The sequence below is a fragment of the Rhinatrema bivittatum genome, chromosome 1 (genome assembly GCF_901001135.1).
Source record: "Rhinatrema bivittatum chromosome 1, aRhiBiv1.1, whole genome shotgun sequence".
In the NCBI taxonomy this organism is placed as follows: domain Eukaryota; kingdom Metazoa; phylum Chordata; class Amphibia; order Gymnophiona; family Rhinatrematidae; genus Rhinatrema; species Rhinatrema bivittatum.
This window is the reverse complement of record NC_042615.1, coordinates 786588948-786610740: the sequence shown is the minus strand read 5'-3', so window position 1 is coordinate 786610740 and position 21793 is coordinate 786588948. Positions and strand designations below refer to the sequence as shown.

The 21793-nt window shown below is 42.6% G+C and overlaps 1 protein-coding gene across 1 annotated transcript in view; it reads right to left on the bottom strand.

Moving 5' to 3' along the window:
* Nucleotides 1-21793, bottom strand: part of SKOR2 (SKI family transcriptional corepressor 2) — a 55001-nt gene that overhangs the window by 3167 nt on the left and 30041 nt on the right. Inside the window, exons 6-7 of the mRNA XM_029586545.1 lie at nucleotides 13368-13435; nucleotides 7922-7987 (exon numbers count right to left, since the gene is read on the bottom strand). Coding sequence (XP_029442405.1) covers nucleotides 7925-7987; nucleotides 13368-13435 — 131 coding nt within the window. The 3' untranslated portion in view covers nucleotides 7922-7924. The remainder of the gene's footprint in view (nucleotides 1-7921; nucleotides 7988-13367; nucleotides 13436-21793) is intronic.

Below are 21793 nucleotides of genomic sequence, written 5' to 3'. Positions count from 1 at the left end.
AATAAGAACAGAAAGAGAATACTTTAAGAATTATGCCTGCAGAATAGGCCAAGGGCTTGGGACAGTGCTGTGTACTATCATGCGGAAAGTCCCCAGTTTGATTCTTGAGTTGGGTCTTCCATTCCTCAGGTCAGTTGGGGCTGGGGATAGGCCCAGATTTAATCATAGTCAACATAGTCTACTGCCTAGGGTGCCAGATTTTGAAGGTGTCAAATACTCAGACAGAAGATGAGCTTTTAGGACTGTGCACCATGCCAATTCAAAGAGACTCTACTGTGGCCCAACATCTTCTCCCCCAGTGTCTGGGAGTGAAATCCCCGCCCACTCTCCAAGCTCTGAGAAGGGGACACTGCCCTCATCCTTGTGTCCTGCATAGACAACGTTCACAGGCCCTGGGAGCACTTTGTTGTCATTGCTTTAAGGGCCCCTCTGATTTGAGGCCCATGATTGCAGGATTCCAGAAGGCACCCTGGTGCATGGGCCCTGGCCCAGATGAGGTATGCTGGGGTGGATATAAAATGGAAGAAAGAACTCTGGAGTAGCTGTGAATGAGGGCCCAGCCCTGGTTCTGAATGAACAGGAAGTGCAAAGGAGCAGCAGGGAACTGCCAGGTCAAGTAAAAAACAATTGTGTGCATGCTCTGTCTGCCAGTTGAATTATTTAACAACTTCTTTGGTGGCAGTCCTGTTGTATTTAGTGAAACAGAGTAAAAATGACTTTTCAGGAAAGGGGAAATTCTTCGTGATCAGTGCAGTTGACCTGCAGGTGTTCCAGCTGTAAAATGGTAATAATCACTGAACTTTTCATGAAATGGAAATCACCTTGTTCCTTGCACACCTGACCGCAATTGATATAAAAAAGTAAACAAATACTTTTTAAAAATCAAATGCATTCCTTCAAAGTGCCTTGACTCCCACTTCGTGTGGCTTGCATTTGTAATATGTTTTGCAGGAAGTTATGTACTGCACAGACAATACGCCTGTAGAGTCTAGGGGTATTTCGTTCTGGTCATCAAGTGCCACAAAATCGTCTGATTTTTCAGGAGAGCCAAACTGCTTATTCATCAGATACATGTGCTGACATTTAGCTCGATAGTGAGACTCACTTGCAAAATAGTGGTTACCCTGAAAAACAGACCAGAGGAACAGATCCAGATAGCACTTGCTATAGGTGGAGGGGCAGGTTGTTTGCAATAATGCCAGCGTTCTTACAATAGCACCTCACATAGCAAGATCTCAATGAACCGCTTGCTGGTGTTTGTATCTGATTGTACCAGAATCATGATGACTGCTGCCTTCACTCTGACCTTTTCCCTAACAAGGTTCACAAGATTAATACTGAGAGCTTCATCAGGTACCCTCCACCTTCTCCACTTCGTTCCTCTTCCCTTTCTTTAGCCCCTGCCACCCTTTCATCTTTTTCTGTAATCACTGAGGAGGTAACTGCCTGTCTTCTCTCCTCCAAACTGACTACTTGTTCCTCTGACCCCCACCTCCTCCTCCACCCAGCTCTTCAGTTCTATCTGCCCTGCAGTCATCCTCTCCATCTGTTGCATCCTGAATCTATCACTCTCCAAACCTTTCAAACTTACCGGGGAACTGGAAACCACTTCTCGAAAAACCCTCACTGGACCATACCAGCCCTGCTCACTTTCATCCCATCTCTCTCTTCTCTACTTGAATGTGCTGATCTGCTCCGCTGCCCTGACTTTCCTGTATCTCAAGCCATTCTGGATCCACTCCAGTTTGGCTTCTGCTTTCTTCATTCCATAGAGACTGACCTTTGCCACATCTTCTGCAGCCTCTTCACGGCCACGGCCAAGGCCAAAAATATTTGCACGATTCCCATCCTCCTTGACCTTATCTGCTGCTTATGACGGCATTAATCCCCGTCTGCTATTTGACTTCCTGTCCTCGGTGGGTCTTCTCTTACTTCTTCTGTCTCACTTTTCATGTATCCCTCTGGCGGCTCCTCTTTCACCATTGTCTCAGCATTCAGTGCACCTTGGGCTTTTATACTCGGCCTTCTTCTGTCTCTATGTTCATTCCTTTGGTGTGCTGATCTCCTCCCACAACTGTGAGTACCATATTTATGCTAAAAACTCCCGGATCTGCCTCTGTCCAGAATCCAGTCCCAAATCTCAGCCTGCTTGTCTGGTATTGCCACCTGAATAGTTCATCACCGCCTTAAACCTAACATAGCAAAGGAATTTCTTATCTTTCTTCCCAAACCCATTTCCCTCTTTTCCCTTCTTTCTGTCTCTGTGGATAACACTATCTTCCCACTCCTCTCAGCCTCTAACCTGAAATCATTCTCAGCTCTTCTCTTTCCTTCTCTGCACACATCCAACACAATAGTTTATCACTAACGTCCGTCCCTTTCTGTTGAATACCCTAACAAAAACCCTTATCCTTTCTATTATTACCTATTGCTTGGACTAGTACAACTTGCTGCTCACAAGTATTCCACTGAAGCATCTTCCACTACTATGGGTTTTCTGTTTAGAATTTACAAAAAGCTAATTTGTCTATTTTTTTTTTGCAATGTTAATAAATTCTGCTTTACTATAGTGCCATTAGAATCTGCCTCCTATAGAGTATAAGAATGTAAATGTGTAATGTAAATCTGCATATACGAGTTTGCTTACATTACTTGCAAAAATACTTCTTTGCGATTTTAATTTAATTTGAATTGTTTTCTGCTCTCCATCCCAGGGAGAACCTTTAGTTGTGTGAGCATGTTATTCATGCCCATTCTAAATCACTTGGCTGAGAGGTGGTTATTTTTGTGGCGCTTCTCATAGTTGGGGGTTTACATTTGGCATCACAAACAGGACCTAGAATCTGGTCCAAGGACATTACCTAGAATATCACTGTATAACCTCAGTCTACAATGGGATTCTAGGCTGTGATCCAGGGCATAGTTTAGAATCACTTAGAATGTCATTTAAAATGGTCTGAAACATACCTAGAACATAGTCTAGAACATGGTTTTGAACTGGTTTTTATTGAGATTTGTGCTGTGCTATATCTGAGCACAAATCTCATTACCTGAGGTAGTATGTCCTCTTGCCAAAGATAAGAGAATGTTTGAATTGCAGGGTCAACCTGTTGTACCAGTACTTGCAGCTCCTTCCTTGTACATCCCTCGGGAAAAGAAGATTCCTGATTTTGATGGAATACCTATGACGTATGGTGATTGGACAGTAGAGGAATGGATAATAGAAGCCCGTGCAGTGCTAAAGGTCCTCCATCTTCCTCAACATAATCAAGTGGAAGTCTTGAAGGATCATCTGAAGATTCAGGCAGAATACAGTAAAGTTGCTCATAAGGTAGGATAAGGATGATGAAGAAATCATATTTACATCATTGAAAGATGTGTATCGTGACAAAGTGTCTATTGGCCTATGACTGAGAGGATTTTATGACAGTCATCAATCAGAAAAATAAAATATTCAAAATTTCACCTACAGCCTCCAAGATCAATTGTCTAAGATAGCACCCTGTGCTAGGGCTTGCATTAAGGACCCAGAAGCTATGCTGAAAGAACAATTCCTAACTGGACTATATGATGTGCATCTCAGAAGAGAGAGATAAAATGTTATAAAGAAAATTCCAGTATGATGTTCAGGGAGCTTGTGCAAGCAGCAGTTGAATGGACTGAAGAAGATCAGACCCTAAACTCTGTTCCAGATAGAGCCCTTTTCCAAATTATACAAGAGAAAACAGAAGAGGCTAACACCCCAGAGGAAGCTGTAAAGTTCAAGGCCATGGAGGTTCGTCCCACCGAGGCTGCAATTCTAAACTTTACCAAGCTGGTTGAAAGGCTAGAGCAATATCAAGAGGAACTGGGAAAACAAGACATGATGGAATAAAGACAAAAGGGCTTGACCTCTCAACAAGACTTCTTCAGGTGGAGCTGCAGATAAAAACCACCTCTACAAGGTGGCCATTCTGGAGGGCTGAGGCTGGGCCTACTTCCAGAGCCAAGCAAAGAAAAACTGATCAGAAAAAAGGGGCCTGCTATTACTACAACAAGCCAGGTCCGCACTGCAGAGACTGCAAGAGCCTGGGAACAGAATGGTATGCCAAACAATGATAAACAAGAGACTGATAGTAGAAGATGCAACAGGGTTAAGCTAATAACAGCCAGTGGCATGGATTTACCAGTGCTAGGTTGTATAGAGGCTGACATGGATTGCCTCAGACAGAAGCTAACGTTCAGATGCATTTTCACTGTGTGGGATGAGGCAACGATAGATCTTGCAACAGAGAGAATCCCAGGCATTCTGAGCTGGGGACAGATCCTCAGACCTTCCTCTGTTATGTTTATAAAGATCTCTGGCAGTGGTGGGAGACTGGTACCTCCCCCCCCCCCCCCCGGGGGACTGTCAGAATAACATGATGAAAAGAACCTATGCAGAGGTCATTCCTCAGGTTTCTGCATCTCTTTTGCTTTCCTTTGTGCCATCCCAATACACAAGGGATATCTATTTTCTTGCCTATCAAGTCAAGAAGCAGAAATTGTTTCTGTGTTTGACTGGCACAGATTAAGAGAAAAGTATCCAATAATCTTTCCAAAGCCTTAGGGTCTACTGGACAGTTCTCTGGCAAGATGGTGTGGCAGAAAGGAGAGAAGCAGCAACAGAAATGATTGATTCCACCATGAACATATTCAACACTTTGCATTGTTTTAAATATGTTTTCCGCCTTTGTTGTCATCAACCATGCAGTGGCCCTACTCAGCAGAGGCAGTGGGGTGAGGAACCCCTAATCAGCAGAGATACTGGGATGCACATGCTCCTTATCAGCAGAGGCAATGGAATGCACTGTTCCTCCACAGCAGAGACACTGGGATCCAGTGCCCCTAATCAGCAGGGGTAGTGCTGTATAATATCTCCCCTCAGCAAAGGCAGTAGGATGTGACTTCATCATAAGCAACAGACAAATAGCTGCCCTTCAATGACTACCTGGTATCACTTGCCACTTGTAAACATGGCACCTGGTACATATCTATACATGACTTAATGGGGACAATGAGTGAGGAGATTAAATTTGCTGATGATACAAAATTATTGAAAGTTGTTAAATCACAAGAGGATTGTGAAAAATTGCAAGAGGACACTGTGAGACTGTGAGACTGGGCATCCAAATGGCAGATGACATTTAATGTGGATAAATCCAAAGTGATGCACGTAGTGCAGAGAAACCCAAGTTATAGCTACTCAATGCAAAGTTCTACATTGGGAGTCACAACCCAGGAAAAGGATCTAGGTGTGATCGTGGATAATATGTTGAACTCCTTTGCTCAGTGTGTGGCAGTGGCCAAGAAAGCAAATAGAATGCTAGGAATTATTAGAAAAGGAATGGAGAATATAACAGAGAATATCATAATGCCTCTGCATTACTCAATGTTGTGACCACACCTTGAATATTGTGTACAATTCTGGTCACTGCATCTCAAAAATGATATAGCAGAATTAGAAAAGGTACAGAGAAGGACAACCAAAATGCTAATGAGAGTGCAATGATTCCCCTATGAAAAAAGGGCTAAAGAGGTTAGGTCTCTTCAGCTTGTAGAAAAGATGGCTGAAAGGAGATATGATAGAGGTCTACAAAATAATGAGTGCAGTGGAATGGGTAAACGCGAACTGGTTGTTTACTCTTTCAAAAAGCACAAAGACTAGGGGCCACACAATAAAGTTACTAGGTAATACATTTAAGACAAAAAGGAGAAAATATTTTTTTACTCAATGCATAATTGAACTCTGGAATTCGTTGCTGGAGGATGTGGTAAAAACTGTTAGTGTAGCTGCGTTTAAAAAAAGGTTTGGACAATGCCTGGAAGAAAAGTCCATAAACCATTATTAAGGTGGACTTAGGAAAATCCACTGCTTATCTCTGAGATAAGCAGAATAGAATCTATCAACCTGCCAGGTACTTGTGACATGGATTGGCCACTGCTGGAAAAAAATGTTACTGGCTTGCTGGACCTTTGGTCTGACTCAGTATGGCAAATCTTATGTTTTAATGTTTTCCGAGGGGCTGTCAAGAATGATACACTTCCAGCCCTGGCTGATTCTTGGAGCTGAAGTCCAACTGCTCGATAATGTGCAACACTAATCAATTGAGTTACCTCATAGCAATACCACTTTCCAAGCCCTTTATAATTGGGTTTCCCCAAACTCAGTCCTTGGGCCACAACCCAGTCTGGTTTCCAGGATTTCCACAATGAATATGCATGACAGCTATTTGCATACAGTGATGGTAATGCCTGCAAATATATTGCCTGCATACCCATTGTGGAAATCCTGGAAACCAGACTCAGTTGCGGCAGCTTGAGGACTGGGTTTTGGGACGCCATCATTAAATATAAAGCCGATGATACAGAAGGGAAGTAGAGAGGTAAGAGGACCAGGTACTAAAGCACTGAAGTGAAAGTGGAGGGATTTTGCATTTATTCATTGCTTTTCAAATACATGCTTGTCATTAAGCTTGTTTTGTATAATCAAAAACATTTCTTGAGACTTCATAAGATTAAATTTTAATATTGAGGGTACTGGAAAAATAACATCTGTTTAGGGCAAGGCTAGACATCTCCAGTCCAAGAAGGCCCCTAACCAATTGGGCTTTCAGGATCACCTTAATGAATATGCATGCATTAGATTTGCATATAATTGAGGCAGTGTGCAAGCGATCTATTGCATGCATATTCATTCGGATTATTCTGAAAACTCGCCTGATAAGGGCTCCTCGAGGACCTGAGTTACCTATACTTGGTTAAGGGAACTAGTAAACATATTGGTCCTGGAGATCCCTGGAATCTTACAGATTGGGATATCTTTTTCAGGACCAACAAGAAAGCATCAGTATCCGAGCTTTTCAGACCTTGCAGGCCTCTTCATGAGATACACTCCAGTGGAGAGGCCTGCGAAGCCTCTAAAGCTTATATAACTAGCACATCTTTCTTGTTGGTTCCCTAAATGATATCAAAGCCTATAAAGATTATTTGTTTAAGGGAGAATATTGTTAAGCACGAGACTCTGAATGGAGGTCCTGCCTGCTATGTGGACAAGAAAGAAAGCACTTAACAGGCAGTGAATCTGCCTGGAGGCAGTGGAATGGTGGAGATGGCTCTTTCCAACACTGGCTATGATGCCATGATTCTAAGCTTAGTTCTCATTATTGTACCTGTGGTGCAAGTTCTAGCTTAGGTAATTCCCACCTTCTTCAACTTCTTTTGCACTGTTGCTGGTGCATTAATTATTGCCTTCATTTACTCTTGAGGTAGCTGATCCTACAGTAATTACAAGATGCTTATATGTTACATAATTTTCAAGCTCCCACCAGAAGATTCCTAGTAAAGGAGTTGCATGAGTATTCTTTGGTTTTCTATAGTACGCACACTCTGATTTTGTACTGCAAACAACCCCCTTATTGGTGGCTAACAACATCTCATGCTTGGTGGTTTCCAATACGACTGCATTTGTGCAGCAGGCTTCTGTGTTTAGCAAAACTGTTTAGCGAGCAGGGGATACGCTTTCTGATACTAAACTTGATTTTCTGGGGAAAAAACTTTTGCTAAAAAACCCAACCTATCCATTAATTACTTGCTAGAGATTTGCTTTAGTAATTAACAATGTCCTAATCTCTACTCTATTCACACCCCTGATCTCCTTATGAGTTCATTAACATGTCTCATAAAAAAATACATGAATTAAAAACACATCGGTAGCAATGTATAATCCTAGTCAGGTTCTCCTTTTATTGACAAAGGCGTGTACTGAAGACCTGAAAACTGTCAAAATATTTTTTTGTTCCCTTCGTAACCCTTCCAGCCTGTGACTGCAGCCTGATGGCTCGCCATTACCATTGGTTTCCCCCAGAAGCCGGAGATGGATAAGGCAGATAAAGTCAGTCACCTTTTAGCTTTTGCTGAGGTGCGTGCCAAGCTTCTCTTTTCTAATTAAACTCGCTGCGTAAGGGATCTGAAAGAAAAAAAAAAAAAGGAGAGACCACATTATAAGAAGGCTATGTGCCCTGTACCAAGCTCACCCTAAAAATAAGCAACAACTGTAGCCCTGGGTCAGTTACTTTTATATTATAATTATTTACATAGTTTTAGTTTCTAAGCCGGGAACTTTGCAATGAATTAATATACAGACAGATGGAATCCCTAACATTGCCCCAGAAAGCTTCCAATCTAAGTGGGTTCCAAAGGCAATGGTTGATCTTGCGGAGTCCTTATTTTTGAAATTCCTGAAGCTGCAACCTCTCATTCCCACTGAACACTGCACACATGAAGGAACATCTGCAGGTATTTGGCACATGGCACTTTTGACTCTTGCTGCAGAAATTGATCTGGGCTGGCTCCAAGGCGATTGGACGGGCGCGCAAAGGTTTTTGCGGCCTTCCTAATTCTGCAGAACACAAAGGCTCATGCCAGTAGATGCACTAGCTATATAGTGGTGGATCCCCCCCCTCCCCCTGCTCAGTGGATGTGATTGATCTATATCGGCTATGATGTTGTTTGCCAAGGAGATCACATGCTATATAGAAGCCAATTTGATCCATTTGTGACACTGGGTTGGTAAGGAGGTGGGGAGGAGGAGAGACGGGTAGAGGAAGCCAGGAGAACATCAGGGAGGAATTGCATGGCAGCACATCGAGAATTCCAGACAGAACACTGGGAGGATCGTACTCGGCAGCGCATTTAACGAGAAAGGGAGTTGATGAAAGAACCAGCAACTCCTCTGCACTCAAAATCCTGGTAATAGGTTAGTGCAGAAAAGCGCTGAAACTTGAATCCTAAGCAGAAGATGTACCATATTCATGGGCCCCCAGTGCGGCACTGGGAGGGCAGTGAATGTTTTGTTGGAACCCGGCTGCATTCTGCTCACCAGCGTGGTGAGCGCAAAGCATGGGGGCGGGGTCATGATTAGCACATCAGCTTTTCCGCTCATCAAACAAAACTTCAAAGGAAAGACTTACACAGTTACGACCCTAAAGAGCTTGCTGGGCGGTCAGGATGGGCCATTTAGGCCTTTACCTGACCTCATTTTCTAGGTTACTAGAAAATGGACCCTGCTGCAGGTAACAGGTAGCAACAGAAGAGGGCGCTTGAGCACCGATGCAGAACGTCACCTCACTGAACTCCTTGAAGTTCAACCAACAAATCAGAAATAATAAAATATATACATCGGTATGGTAATATTTCACGTAGTTTGCAATGAAGCTTTACAAGGTCAGTGACTGCCCCCCTCCCCCCCCAGTCAAAACAAAAAACCCCAAACCGTGGGAAAGCAAACAAGTGCAGACATGGAGGTTTCGGGTCACATCAAATCCCGGCTGGGCCACCTTGGACAAGTCTATCCTGAGCTGAAAGGGAAAGCTCAGTGGGTCAGATTTCAAACCCCTCTAAAATGGGGTTAAAGTTATCCAGCCGAAGTTATCCCAGATATTCAGTGAGATGAACGTTCCACTGAATGACTCTAATAAAGTTATCCAGCTGCCTTTGAATATCTCTGCTTAGGTTTAACGTTATCTGAGTAAGTGTACTGGGATGACTTTAGACTTAGCCGGTTATGAAAAAGGGTCCCTGCCGGGACGATCCCCCCCACCTCACCCTACAACCCCTTACGTGTAAACGTAAACATTTACAAATCTCCGGTCATATCACAGCCTCCTGGTTATGAAAATTCCATTGCAAGGCCTCCTCCGATCCATCCCTCCACCCCCCCCCCTCCATCCCCCTCACAGCAAAGCCAGAAGCGCAAGCAACGAGTGTTGTAGTCGGAGTAAATATTCACGCATCCAGCGTTGCTGTCAGACCAGTGCTGGAGGCCGCCGGGCGCGGTCAGAGCTCCCATAGTCCTGTACACTACATTCCCAGTGGCTGGAAGGGGATTCTTGAGGCACCCGGTGGATGGGAGGGTTAGGGTTGGGGTGGGGGAGGGAGGAAGGAAAGGAGGAAGGGAGAGGAGGGGGATCTGTGATGTAATTTTCACTCCAAAACACCCCCAGAATGTCCCTACATTATCTGGCTAAATGTTAGCAAATAACTACTAAAATGTAGCTGGATACGCGCCCAAAATATTCAACGGTCAACGTTTAGCTGGATAACTCACAACTTAACTGGCTAAATGCCTTTGAACCCTAAGCTTTTTGGTGCTTGGAGTCAGTAAGCATGTTTTATCACTCTGTACTTCTCAGCTTATTGCAGGGTAGATATGGACAGGGGGGCGACAGGGCTAAACGTTTTAATCCTGGAATGTAAGGTATGATTACTGAAAACCTGCAAGGTTTGCCTCCTTCCCATTGCTGCGATTTCTTGCTTCGTCTGGATGGAAGTGGCAGCTCTTCAATCTGCTCTGTGACTGTGCGCAGTAGTTCTGCGATTCTGTAGGAACGTGAGAGGGCCACAGCGGGTTTCTGTGTAGTACATGCAGGACGCAAGGGCGTAGGGCTAGAGACGTGATCAGAAAGCTGAGCCTCATTAGAATCTCTTCCTTACGAGGGCGCTTCTGGATCAGTGTTACATAGAAACATAGAAAACACTGTAATCCAAAAACCCGAGAAACGGTAGAATATTCAGAAGTACACGCTGGCTGGAATTCTACCGACCTTCCCCAGCATATCTAACACCTTTTAATATATGGACAGAGACCTTCTCTTTAGCACTTTTTGTTTGTAGTTTTTAGAAATGCAATACAATACAATAATGGAATAAAGACTTTCATATTTTCGTTGGACTTGCAAGACAAAAGACATCTTCTCCTTGTGGATAAGTATTTTATTGCATTTCTAAAGAAAAATACATATAAAAAGTGTTGATGAGACCCATGATTATATTTTAAACTGTGGGCATCATAAGTTTACTGTTAGCTCATGTGCCATTCAGTCACATGAAGGTCTCTGCCCATATATTAAAAAGTGTTAGATATGCTGGGGAAAGTCGGTAGAATTCTAGCCAGTCCATAGAAACAGAGAACATGATGGTGGATATTGGCCACACGGCCCATCCAGTCTGCCCATCCACATCTGCTGCTCAGCTTATAGTCCCTTCCTCTCCCTCGGAGATCCTCTGTGCTTGTCCCATTGTTTTCTTGAATTCTGATACTGCCCTCGCTCCCCCACCTCCATGGGGAGGCTGTTCCATGTATCTCCCACCCTTTCTGTAAAAAAAAAAAAAAAGAAAGTATTTTCTTAGTTTACTCCTGAGTCTACCCCCATTCACCTCCATCCCATGACTCCTTGTACAAGAGGCTTGCCTTCTGTGCATTTATTCCTTGGAGGTATTTAAATGTCTCTGTCATATCTCCCCCTATGCCACTTTTCCTCCGGGGTATGCGTGTCGCAACACTTTGTTTCAGAGTTTACCACCGGGGCCGGTTGCTTGACTCCAGTTTATACATAATTCTTTGGTTTGTGGAAAAATAGTCACGTTTCTCCTCTTCTTGTGGCACGCCTTTGACTTCCTATTTATGTCGAATCAAGTTTCAAAATACTTTGCCTTGCTTTGAAAGCTTTCCGTAGGGATGGTCCATATTATTTAGCAAACGTTCTAGTCCCGTTAGTACATCCCCTCGAGATTTTTTCCTTCTCGCTGCAAAAGAGTTGCTTATAATTCCATTTCCAGCCGGGATACGGTTAGCGCTGACCAGACACGCAGCCCTTTCTGTACAAGCCCCTTTTCTTAGGGAATGCCCTGCCAATGGAGATTCATTTGGCGTCCAGTTTCATGATGCTTATCTGTCTGCTTTGTGTTTTGCTGTCACTGTTTAATTGCCATATTACATTGATGTCTGGGCTATTTTTATGTAGAAATTTTATTTTATTGTTAACCACCTTGATTTAGAAAAGTCAATAAATAAATAACAACGTTTAGATCTTTAAGTCTGTCCCTATATGCTTTATTATGAAGGCTGCTGATCATATTAACGGGTGCCCTCTGGACTAACTCCATCTGGTTTATTTCCTTTTGAAGGTGCGTTCTCCACTGTTGACCCTCTTCCAGCTCTGGAGCCCATACGCTGACGAATCCGCTTGTGGAAAACACGTCAGGTCTGTTGTTCATCTCCTGCTAAAGGGTCCTCTCATTGACACTTTCAGATGTTGGCAAAACTGAGAGTTCAAGAATTTTAAATCCTCCAAAGTGTAAAAGAAGATGAAAAGCAAGAAGTCAACAGCTTGGGTGCCAACCAGAGAGTCCTTTGGATCCTTCCTTAAATGATTCACTGGAGCCCCTTTGCTCTTGGTGAACTGCTGCAGCATGAAATCAGGTAATGCAAATAGTGCAGGCTTGCCGTCAGTAATACCACCCATTAATAAGCTTCCTATTTGTCTTGGATGGGGTGACCATGTGTCATTTAATACATTACAATGTATATTATACAATGTGATTATTATAATATTCTTATATTTTATTTTGGTTTTATTGAAGTTGATTGTATGTTCTTTTAATATGTTGTATAACCTTGTGCTTTGCCCTGAGCTATTTCTTAGGTTCTTAGAGTGAAAAGAAATATGTGAATACATATATATATATATATATTTGTATATGTATAAATGAACATGATATTGGTTTTTTTGTACAGGAAAGGGCCAATATGTAGGAGATATTTCCTCAGTTTTTGCTGTAATACAGAGGTGCCCAAACCTGTCCTGGGGAACCACCGTCCAGCCAGGTTTTCAGGATACTTGCAATGAATATGCATGAGATAAAATGTACATGCTATGGGAGCAAGACACTGCAGCTTAATGAATCCCCAGAACTTTAGGATGCCAGCAGGGGCTTAAAGGTAAATAGACCTGGCCATGTCATATTAAGAACCAATTGCGGCTAGCAGTGAGCAGAGCATGTCACAGGATGCACGACTGACTCCTTCCCCCTTGTTACAGCCCTGAGCATGCCATAGTGTGTCCCTGCAGTGCCAAAGCAGTGTGGGAAGTTTTGTCTGGGTCTGGAGGGGCAACCCCCAGCTGTGAATTTCCCTGCTCTTCTGGTACACCTTAGACCTTTAACGGTGTCTTTACCTGCAAAGCATGTGTATGCATGCACATGTGCGAAGGGTGTGTGTGTGTGTGTGAGTGTGCATGCATGTGTGGGTGCAGCGGAGTCTCTGTGTGTCTCTCTTTACAATAGGAGCTCCCGTTAGCAGTAGGGGGCAGGCGCAGCTGCTCGCTGTGTGTCTGAGTAAATCTCTCAATAATTAGACTCTCAGCCAGCTGAGAGAACAGCACAGCCCAGCTTCTCACTGTGCGGAGGTGATTAAAGGCTCAGCTGATCTGCAGAGCTTGCCAATAAAAGCAGAGTTTGAGAAATACAGCCAAAGGAAAACAAGGAAATGAAGTGCAAGGGTATCTTACAATCTGTAACTGCTGCACCATTTCTTCTCGATATGCCAGTTCCCGTTTCATTTGATCTTGGAAACTATCTGTGTGGAGAATAAAAAAAAAAAAAAGATTACCATTCATAATAATCCTATAATATAGTGGTGCAATAAGTATTGTGAGGCAAAATTCTGAGAGACTCAACTAAGCACCCAAAAAAACATAAGCATTGCTTTTTGAAGATTTGGGATATGATGTCAAAGCAACGCATGGACCAGCTTTGAGGTCTGGCAGGCGTTAACTGACAGCTGATACCTCCTGGAACTCAGGGCTGATGCATTCAAAAAAGGAAACGATGCATATTATGGCTTTCATTTTTAAAAATTCCGTTCCCTGAAAGCAGCGGGGATTCTTGCCCTCTGCTCCCATCTCCCTCTGCCTCAAGCTCAGGGCTTCTCAGGGTGGCTGCGGGGTAATTACCTGGGGGCAAGGCCCACTATGATGGGGAGGGCCCTCTCCTTCCCCAGTAAGGAGAGAGCCTGGTGTGGCCATTAGCTGCACGCGGCCAGCCGGGCACGCAGGCACGGGCACTGCAATGCCGGCATCTGCTGGGAAAGGAGCAGGAAGCGGAACATCAGCACCCGAAAAGAGAAAAAGAATACATAACCCAGAAGAGACCAAATGCTCTTCTACCCAAGATGGTGGAGTACAGAGGAAGAGAAAACAAAAAACAACAAAAAATGAAAGCGTAAGGAGAAATCTTGCAGGTGGTCATACTGTGTGGCTGGCTGCTGAGATGTATCCTTAGCAGTGTGGACAGGAGTAACTGAGGAAAGACTAAAGAGGTTAGGACTTTTCAGCTTGGAGAAGAGACGGCTGAGGGGGTATATGATAGAGGTGTTTAAAATCATGAGAGGTCTAGAACGGGTAGATGTGAATCAGTTATTTACTCTTTCGGATAGTAGAAAGACTAGGGGGCACTCCATGAAGTTAGCATGGGGCACATTTAAAACTAATCGGAGAAAGTTCTTTTTCACTCAACGCACAATTAAACCAGAGAATGTGGTTCGTGCAGTTAGTATAGCTGTGTTTAAAAAAGGATTGGATAAGTTCTTGGAGGAGAAGTCCATTACCTGCTATTAAGTTCACTTAGAGAATAGCCACTGCCATTAGCAATGGTTACATGGAATAGACTTAGTGTTTGGGTACTTGCCAGATTCTTATGGCCTGGATTGGCCACTGTTGGAAACAGGATGCTGGGCTTGATGGACCCTTGGTCTGACCCAGCATGGCATGTTCTTATGTTCTTATGAGTAGTCTGGATGGACTGGGTTGTTATCATCATTTAATATACCGGTATGTTATTATGCAGCAGGCAGCCCATGCCATTGCAAATATACATGGGGGAGGCAATAAATATAGGGGTAGATCTTAAAAAAATACGCGCGCGCGTACTTTTGTTCTCGCAACCGGCGCGAACAAAAGTAAGCCAGATTTTAAAAGATACGCGCGTTGCCGTGCGTATCTTTTAAAATCCGGGGTCGGCGCGCGCAGGTACTTGGAGCCTTCAAAATGTGGTACCCTAGGCAGATGCCTATGTCTAAATCCAGGCCTGCCCAGCATCCTCTTCCATCCTTCCTTCCAGCCAATCCCAGCCAATTCCTTCCAGCCAATCCCTTCCTTCCAGCCAATCCTCCCTTCCTTTCTTCCTCCTGGCCAATCCTTGGTTCTCTCTCCCTCCCTCCCTCCCTTCATCCTGGCTAATCCCTGGTTCTCTCTCCTTCCCGCTCTTCCTTCCTTCCAGCCAATCCCTGGTTCTCTCTCTCTCCCTCCCTTCCTTTCTTCTTCCTGGCTAATCCCTGGTTCTCTCTCCTTCCCTCCCTTCTTTCCAGCTCAACCACTGGTTCTCTCCTTCCTCTCTCCAGTTTAATCCCTGGTTCTTTCTCCCTGGTTCCTTCTTTTCTTTCCCTCACCTCATGGATCCAACTGAGCCTGATTCTCTCAGACGCAGCAGGGCCCTACCAAAAATCAAATTGTCTTCAAAGCATGTGCACAGCTGCGTCAACCCTGAAAGAGTCGTAGCCACATCCTCACCCTGCTGGTGCAAGCTTCCGGTCACACAGCAAGTATTTTATTTTATTTGATCTATATTACACCCTTTGGCACTTCAAATCAATAAAGTGAGCCCAGCCTAGGGCACAGGTTTACATGCAGCTGGATGCACGTTTTGGATGCGCTAGACTAGCACGTGATGCGATAAGGAGATTAGCGTGTCCAAAACACGTGCCCAAATACATAGCCCCCCCCATGTGTGTACTAATAAATAGCCCTTGACAGGCTGTGGGTCTACATTCAACATGATTCCTCTCTGTACTGATTCCAGAATTGCAGAGCTCCCCTGGAAAGGGAGGACTTAGCAAGCTATAGATCAAGGATGGCCAACTCTGGTCCTCAAGAGCCTGGTTTGCAGGATATCCACACTGAATAGACTCAAGATAGATTTTTGCATGCACTGCCTGTACTGTACACAGATCTATCTCATGCATATTCATTATGGATATACTGAAATCCAGGCCAGTTTGTGGCCTCCCCTGCTACAGGTGCTCTCTTAGGGTCTGCTTTCCTCTTTCCTTTGCCAGCAGTAGTCACTGGAAGAGGATGCATTACATGAACTGTAATGCTTTTTTTTTTTTTAAGTCTCTTCTTTCTACTTGAACACCTCCATAACTTTTTCTTTGCTGTGAATCCCTAACTACAGTCACACTTTTCTAATTCTGAAAGGACTTGGCAATCCTGCTGCCCACTAGGGGAGGAGGTTCGGAGTAACCTTATTCTATCGGTTTCAGCCGGAGGGGGCACAGTAAGGAAAATGGGAGGAGGATGTGCCCCCATATTGCCAATCCATGATGCCAGAGCTAGGGTAAGTCAATATTCAGGTATGTGCAAGAGATCTCTGCTGAGACTGCAAACAATAGAGCCACTTAGGGTCAAATCTGGTAAGGTGTTTTTAGTGATATGGACATTTGTCCATTGGATCCTGGACTGCAGTGTCCCAGAGTGTTTCAGAACTCAAGACCAAGGCTCAAGACTAACTAAACAGACAACCCAGACATGCAATGGCTAAACAAATCCTTATACCTCCACTCTCCCACCAGACTCACCAGATCCTCTTACACCGGCACACTATTCATTCCCCCTGCCAAACACACACACCTCAACTCCACCAAAAACCGCACTTTATCCATTGCCGGACCCCATCACTGGAACTCGATGCCCCCTGATATTCGACTTGAGCCTTGCCCCCAGACCTTCAAAAAGAAATTAAAAACCTGGCTCTTTAAACAGGCCTTTTCATAACAGCCTGTCACTCTTATTTGACAACCTCCTACCCCTCCACTATACATATTCCCTCTTTTGAGTTTATTTATTTATTTAAACTAATTAAAATCTTTTCTATACCGTCGTTAAGCGGGTGCCATCTCAACGGTTCACAATAGGGCACAAAAACTATATGTTAAATACAGTATCTGGAATTCTAAACTCTTAAACAGGTGCCGTTAATTTACTGTAACATAGTTTCATAAAAATATTATTTGGTGAGTGTTATAAGTCATGTCCAGTTTCCTCTTACTCGGCTATAAGATATCGTACTACTTTATTTTGGTTCTTTGTTGTTTAACAAAAGAAAGAAAGAATAGTTTAGGAAATAGTAATGAGAAGCACACACTTAAAGAAACAAGGTGTGTGAGTTGGAGCTTGACTGACTGCAACCAAAATTTCCCTGTTTCCTGCTCTCAATTCTCTTTGTGGTATGCTTGTTTAAATAGCCATGTTTTTAAACTTTTTTTGAAGGTTTTGATGTCTCTTTGCAGTCTGATTTCTAACGGCATATTGTTCCATATTGTGGGTCCTGCTAGGGATAGGGCCCTATCCCTTACCTGGGTTAGTCTGGCTGTCTTTACTGAGGGAATAGTTAGAAATGCTTTGTTTGCTGATCTCAGGTTTCTGTGGGGGGTATGTACGCGAAGGGCTGTGTTCAGCCACTCTGCTTTTTCGTCGTGTATTAATTTATGTATGGTGCATAAAGTCTTGAATTGTATTCTTTGTTCAACGGGTAACCAGTGTAGTTCTATTAAGGTTTCGGTGATATGGTCTCTCTTGCTTTTTCCAGTTAAAATTCTTGCTGCTGTGTTTTGAAGTATCTGTGGTGGTCTTATTGTGGTGTATGGTAGGCCCAGTAGTAGGGTGTTACAGTAGTCAGTACTGGCAAAGATTAAGGCTTGTAATACTGAGCGGAAGTTGGTGGGCGTTAGTAGTGGTTTAAGTCTTCTCAGAGTCATAAGTTTGGCATAACCTTCTCTTACTTTTTGAGATACATGTTGTTTCTGTTTCATACTTAATTCTGAATCGATTATCACTCCCAGGTTTCATACTTTCTCTGCTAGTTGTAGTTTTTTGTTGTTTTTTAGTGTAATTGGGTTCTGAATGATCGTTAAGTTTTTTTGTTCTAGATGTAAGAATTCGATTTTCTCTATGTTGATCACTAGTTCCATTTGGTTTAGAAGTTGTTTTATTATATTTAGGTACATGTTGGCTAAGTTTAATGCTTAAGTGTCGTCGATTGGGAGTATTAACTGAATGTCATCTGCGTAGATATAGTGTGGGATTCCGAGGCCTGCTAGTAGGTGACATAAAGGCAGCATATATATGTTGAACAGTGTGGCAGATAGGGCAGATCCCTGTGGAACTCCTGTTATAAGGTTTATTTTCTCTGACATTACTTCTTTGATTTGTACTTGGAAGTATCTTTTATTTAGGTAAGATTTGAACCACTTGATTGTTGTTTTGCTTAGTCCTATTTCTTCTAATCTATTTATCAATATGTTATAGTTTACTGTGTCGAATGCTGCTGATAGGTCAAGCATTACTAAGATGTATTGTTTACCGTTGTCAAATCCTCTCATGATGTTGTCCGTTAGTGCAAGTAGTAGTGTTTCTGTGCTGAAATTTTTGTGGAAGCCATGTTGTGAAGGATACAGTATATTACTGCTCTCTCAGTGTTCTGCTAGTTGTTTTTGTATGGTCTTTTCTATTAATTTTGCAATTAGGGGCAGGTTTGATACAGGTCTATAATTGCTCAGGATTAGGTGGTCGCTGTTTTTTTTTCTTTAGAATTGGTTTTACTATTGCTCCTTATAGTGAGTCTGGCGTGTTTCCTTCCTTTAGTGATAAGTTAATGATCTTTGTTAGAGTAGGAGAGACTATGTTGGCTACTTTTTTTAAGTCCACAGTTGGAATTGTGTCTTGTGCATGCGGGGCTGGGTTTAGTTTTTTTTAGCATTGTTTCCACTTCTATTTCTGATATTTCTTCGAAAGTTTCCCATTGTTTAATGTCTCTTTTTTGCATGTTGATTTTTTGTTTAGTTATAATAGGAATCTTTGTTTTTAGGTTCGTGATTTTGTCACTAAAGAAGGTAGCTATTTCGTTACATTTAGTTACTGGTAGGCTCTGTGATTTGTCAGTTTTGTCAGTTGTGATGTTTTTTACTATTGTGAATAGTGTTCTTGGATTATTTGTGAATTTCTCTATCTTAGTTCTGTAGTATTGTTTTTTTGCATTGAGAATTACTTGTTTATAGTAGGCTAGCTGTTTTCTGTATTTAGTCAGGTTGTCTGTTGTTTTATTGTTTTTCCATTCCTTCTCTTTTTTCCTTAGGTTTCTTTTGACTGCCTTTATCTTTTCGTTATGCCAGGGGTTTGTATCTTTAGGTTCTTTTATGCTGATCTGTTTTATTGGGTTTATCTCGTTGGCTAATTTTGTGGTTATTTGTATCCACGTTGTCGTGGTAGATTCACAGTCAGTGCAGTCTATTTCGGTTAGTTTTTCTTCTAGTTTATCTTTCAAGGAGTCTATGTTGTATGGGGGGGCGGTATTTAAATTCAATGGGTTCTCTGACTTGTGTCGATTGTTTTACTGTCAAGTTGATAGAGGATTCTATTAGGAAGTGATCTGACCAGGGTATCAGTGTGTATACCGATTTGATTTGTTCTAAGTGGGCTTGATTGATAAATGTTAAATCCAGGGAGTGTCCTGCTTTGTGCGTAGGTTTCTATGTTATCTTAAACCAGTTAACTGTTCCTCTAACATCTCCCCCTTTACCTATCCGCTCTTCTCTATTCTTTTCTCTTCTCTTAGCCTCTCTTATTTAATCAGTTATTTGTTATAATGTAACTTTTTCCTTCCGATTTCTCTTCCTCTTCCCTTTCATTTTATGTAAACTGATGTGATGTCCATACGAACTTTGGTATATAAAAGTGTTTAAATAAATAAATATATTAAAACATGATCAGGACTACTAGGAAATATTTTTCAAGAATGCTAGAGCCACCAATCGATATTTTAATTATCAAATAGCACTTTGAAACGTAGGATCCTAAAAGGGAAAAGAATTTACTACCTCACTTCATTCCAGAGTTCTGATTTCTTGGATGCAGAGATGCTAAGCAGTTCCCGGCCGGATCCTGGAGGAGCCCCTAGCCAGTCGGGCTTTCTGGATTACCCACGATGAATATCCACGGGATGGATGTGCATGTGCTGCCTCCCTTGTATGCAAATCTGCCCCATGCCTATTCATCGTGGGTATCCTGAAAACCCGACGGGGAATGCCAAGGGCATCTCTTTCTGGGTCCTCTGCAGGAGTTATGCTGAGATGGTTGGGGGTTCCAACTGAGCGCGCAACGTTATAATCTGCTGCCGATTGGTTACTGGAGCCCTGTAACTAATCCTTGTTTCCTTTCAGCCCATAGCATCTGGGACTTCCATTCTGTGAAGCCTAAAGGTGTGAAAGAAATTCCTTGGGTCATCGAGCTGTCCTTTTTTGAAGTCTGAGAAAAATATCCAGAGGCCCATTATCCAGATAACTGAAAACCTTTAATTGAATATGTCCCCTCTCCTCACTGGCTAAATTTTATCCGGGTAACTTTTTACTGGACTATAATTTAGTTGGGTTAAAAGAGGGAGGAGAGGGAGTGTTCTGGGGGCAAGGCTTCAGTTTAGCTAGGGAGCGTCAATGTTGAGCCTTGCCTGGGTAAATCTGATCAGAAACAAAATGCTGACCTAAAGGTGCCTGGGTAACTGTTCATTGGTGTCTGAATATCCCGCTGAATTTCTTGTTTAAAGTTACCAGGGTAACTTCCTGCTTCCCGTACTGCTGAATATGGACCTCACATTAGGCTAAATGTTTATACCTATTTCTACCATTTTGGCAGCTCAGGAATTTTGTGGATTTGAAGCCTTTGCTTCTACAGAATTTGGGAATCGTTCACCCAGTCTGAATTATTTAGATTCTGTTCCTCTCATGGCTTGGAAGGGAGGCTCTCTCTGTCTAATGTATGTATGCATGATCCACCTTATTCATTTATTTTATTTATTTAAACGTTTTTATATACCGGTATTCGTCGAAACATCATATCGGTTTACATGGAACTGGACAGAGAAAGTACAAAAAACAGGGGGGGATCAGATCTGGGGGGAATAGCTTGTACAGTATTAACGGGAACAGGTATATACAGTAGATAAGAGGGTACGGTAATATATAGTAGATACGAGGGTACAGTAATATATAAATGAGTATAGTCATGTATATATTACGTGACTATACTTATGTATATGTATATATTATACTTATGTATATATTACATGACTATACTTATGTAAAAATGAAAACAGTTAGGAAAGATGCATTAGTTGGTTTGTGTGACATAGAACCTTTGTTTTCTCTATAAGAGACTATTAATATAATAGTGATGGCAGCCATGTTAGTTCTGTCAAAGTTGTGGAAAGAGGTTTCAGTTAACAAGATGAGTAGAATGAAAAGATGACGCCAGGCTTCCTAGGACTGGTTGGGTCAGACCTGTTCTTACCATGATTATCTGCCTGGAGGTGAGGGTCCTGCTTTTCAGAGGGAAATCAGAACGGTATCTCCAGGCATTCATTGGGGCTCAAAAAGGACTAGCTCCACCTGTCCGAGGTAGTGTGGCATCATCTGTCAACCCTATCCATGGGAGGCACTTATTGGGTTAGATCTGAATATAATTTGCACCAATGATTCTGTGGGAGATAGTTCCTTTTTCAGGAGAGCAGCAACTAAGCATAGAAATACCAGTCAGATGCTCATGCCCTTCTTTTATTTTCAGACTTAGAAGATAGCTTGTCAAAAGCAGTTACCTAGGAGTGAATTTTCAAGGTGTTTCATGCATAAAAACACCATATACATGTGCAAATAGTATGTATGTGAGCACGTGTGATTTAATCATTTTTACGCATATTTTCAGTTTCACACATACATTTTACCAGGGCAGAAGTATGCATGGTAGTTGCTATTTTCAAAGAGATTTGACACACATATATATTACTAACTTTTTCATACTCTTTTACACCTGCTAATTGACTGGTCCAAGTG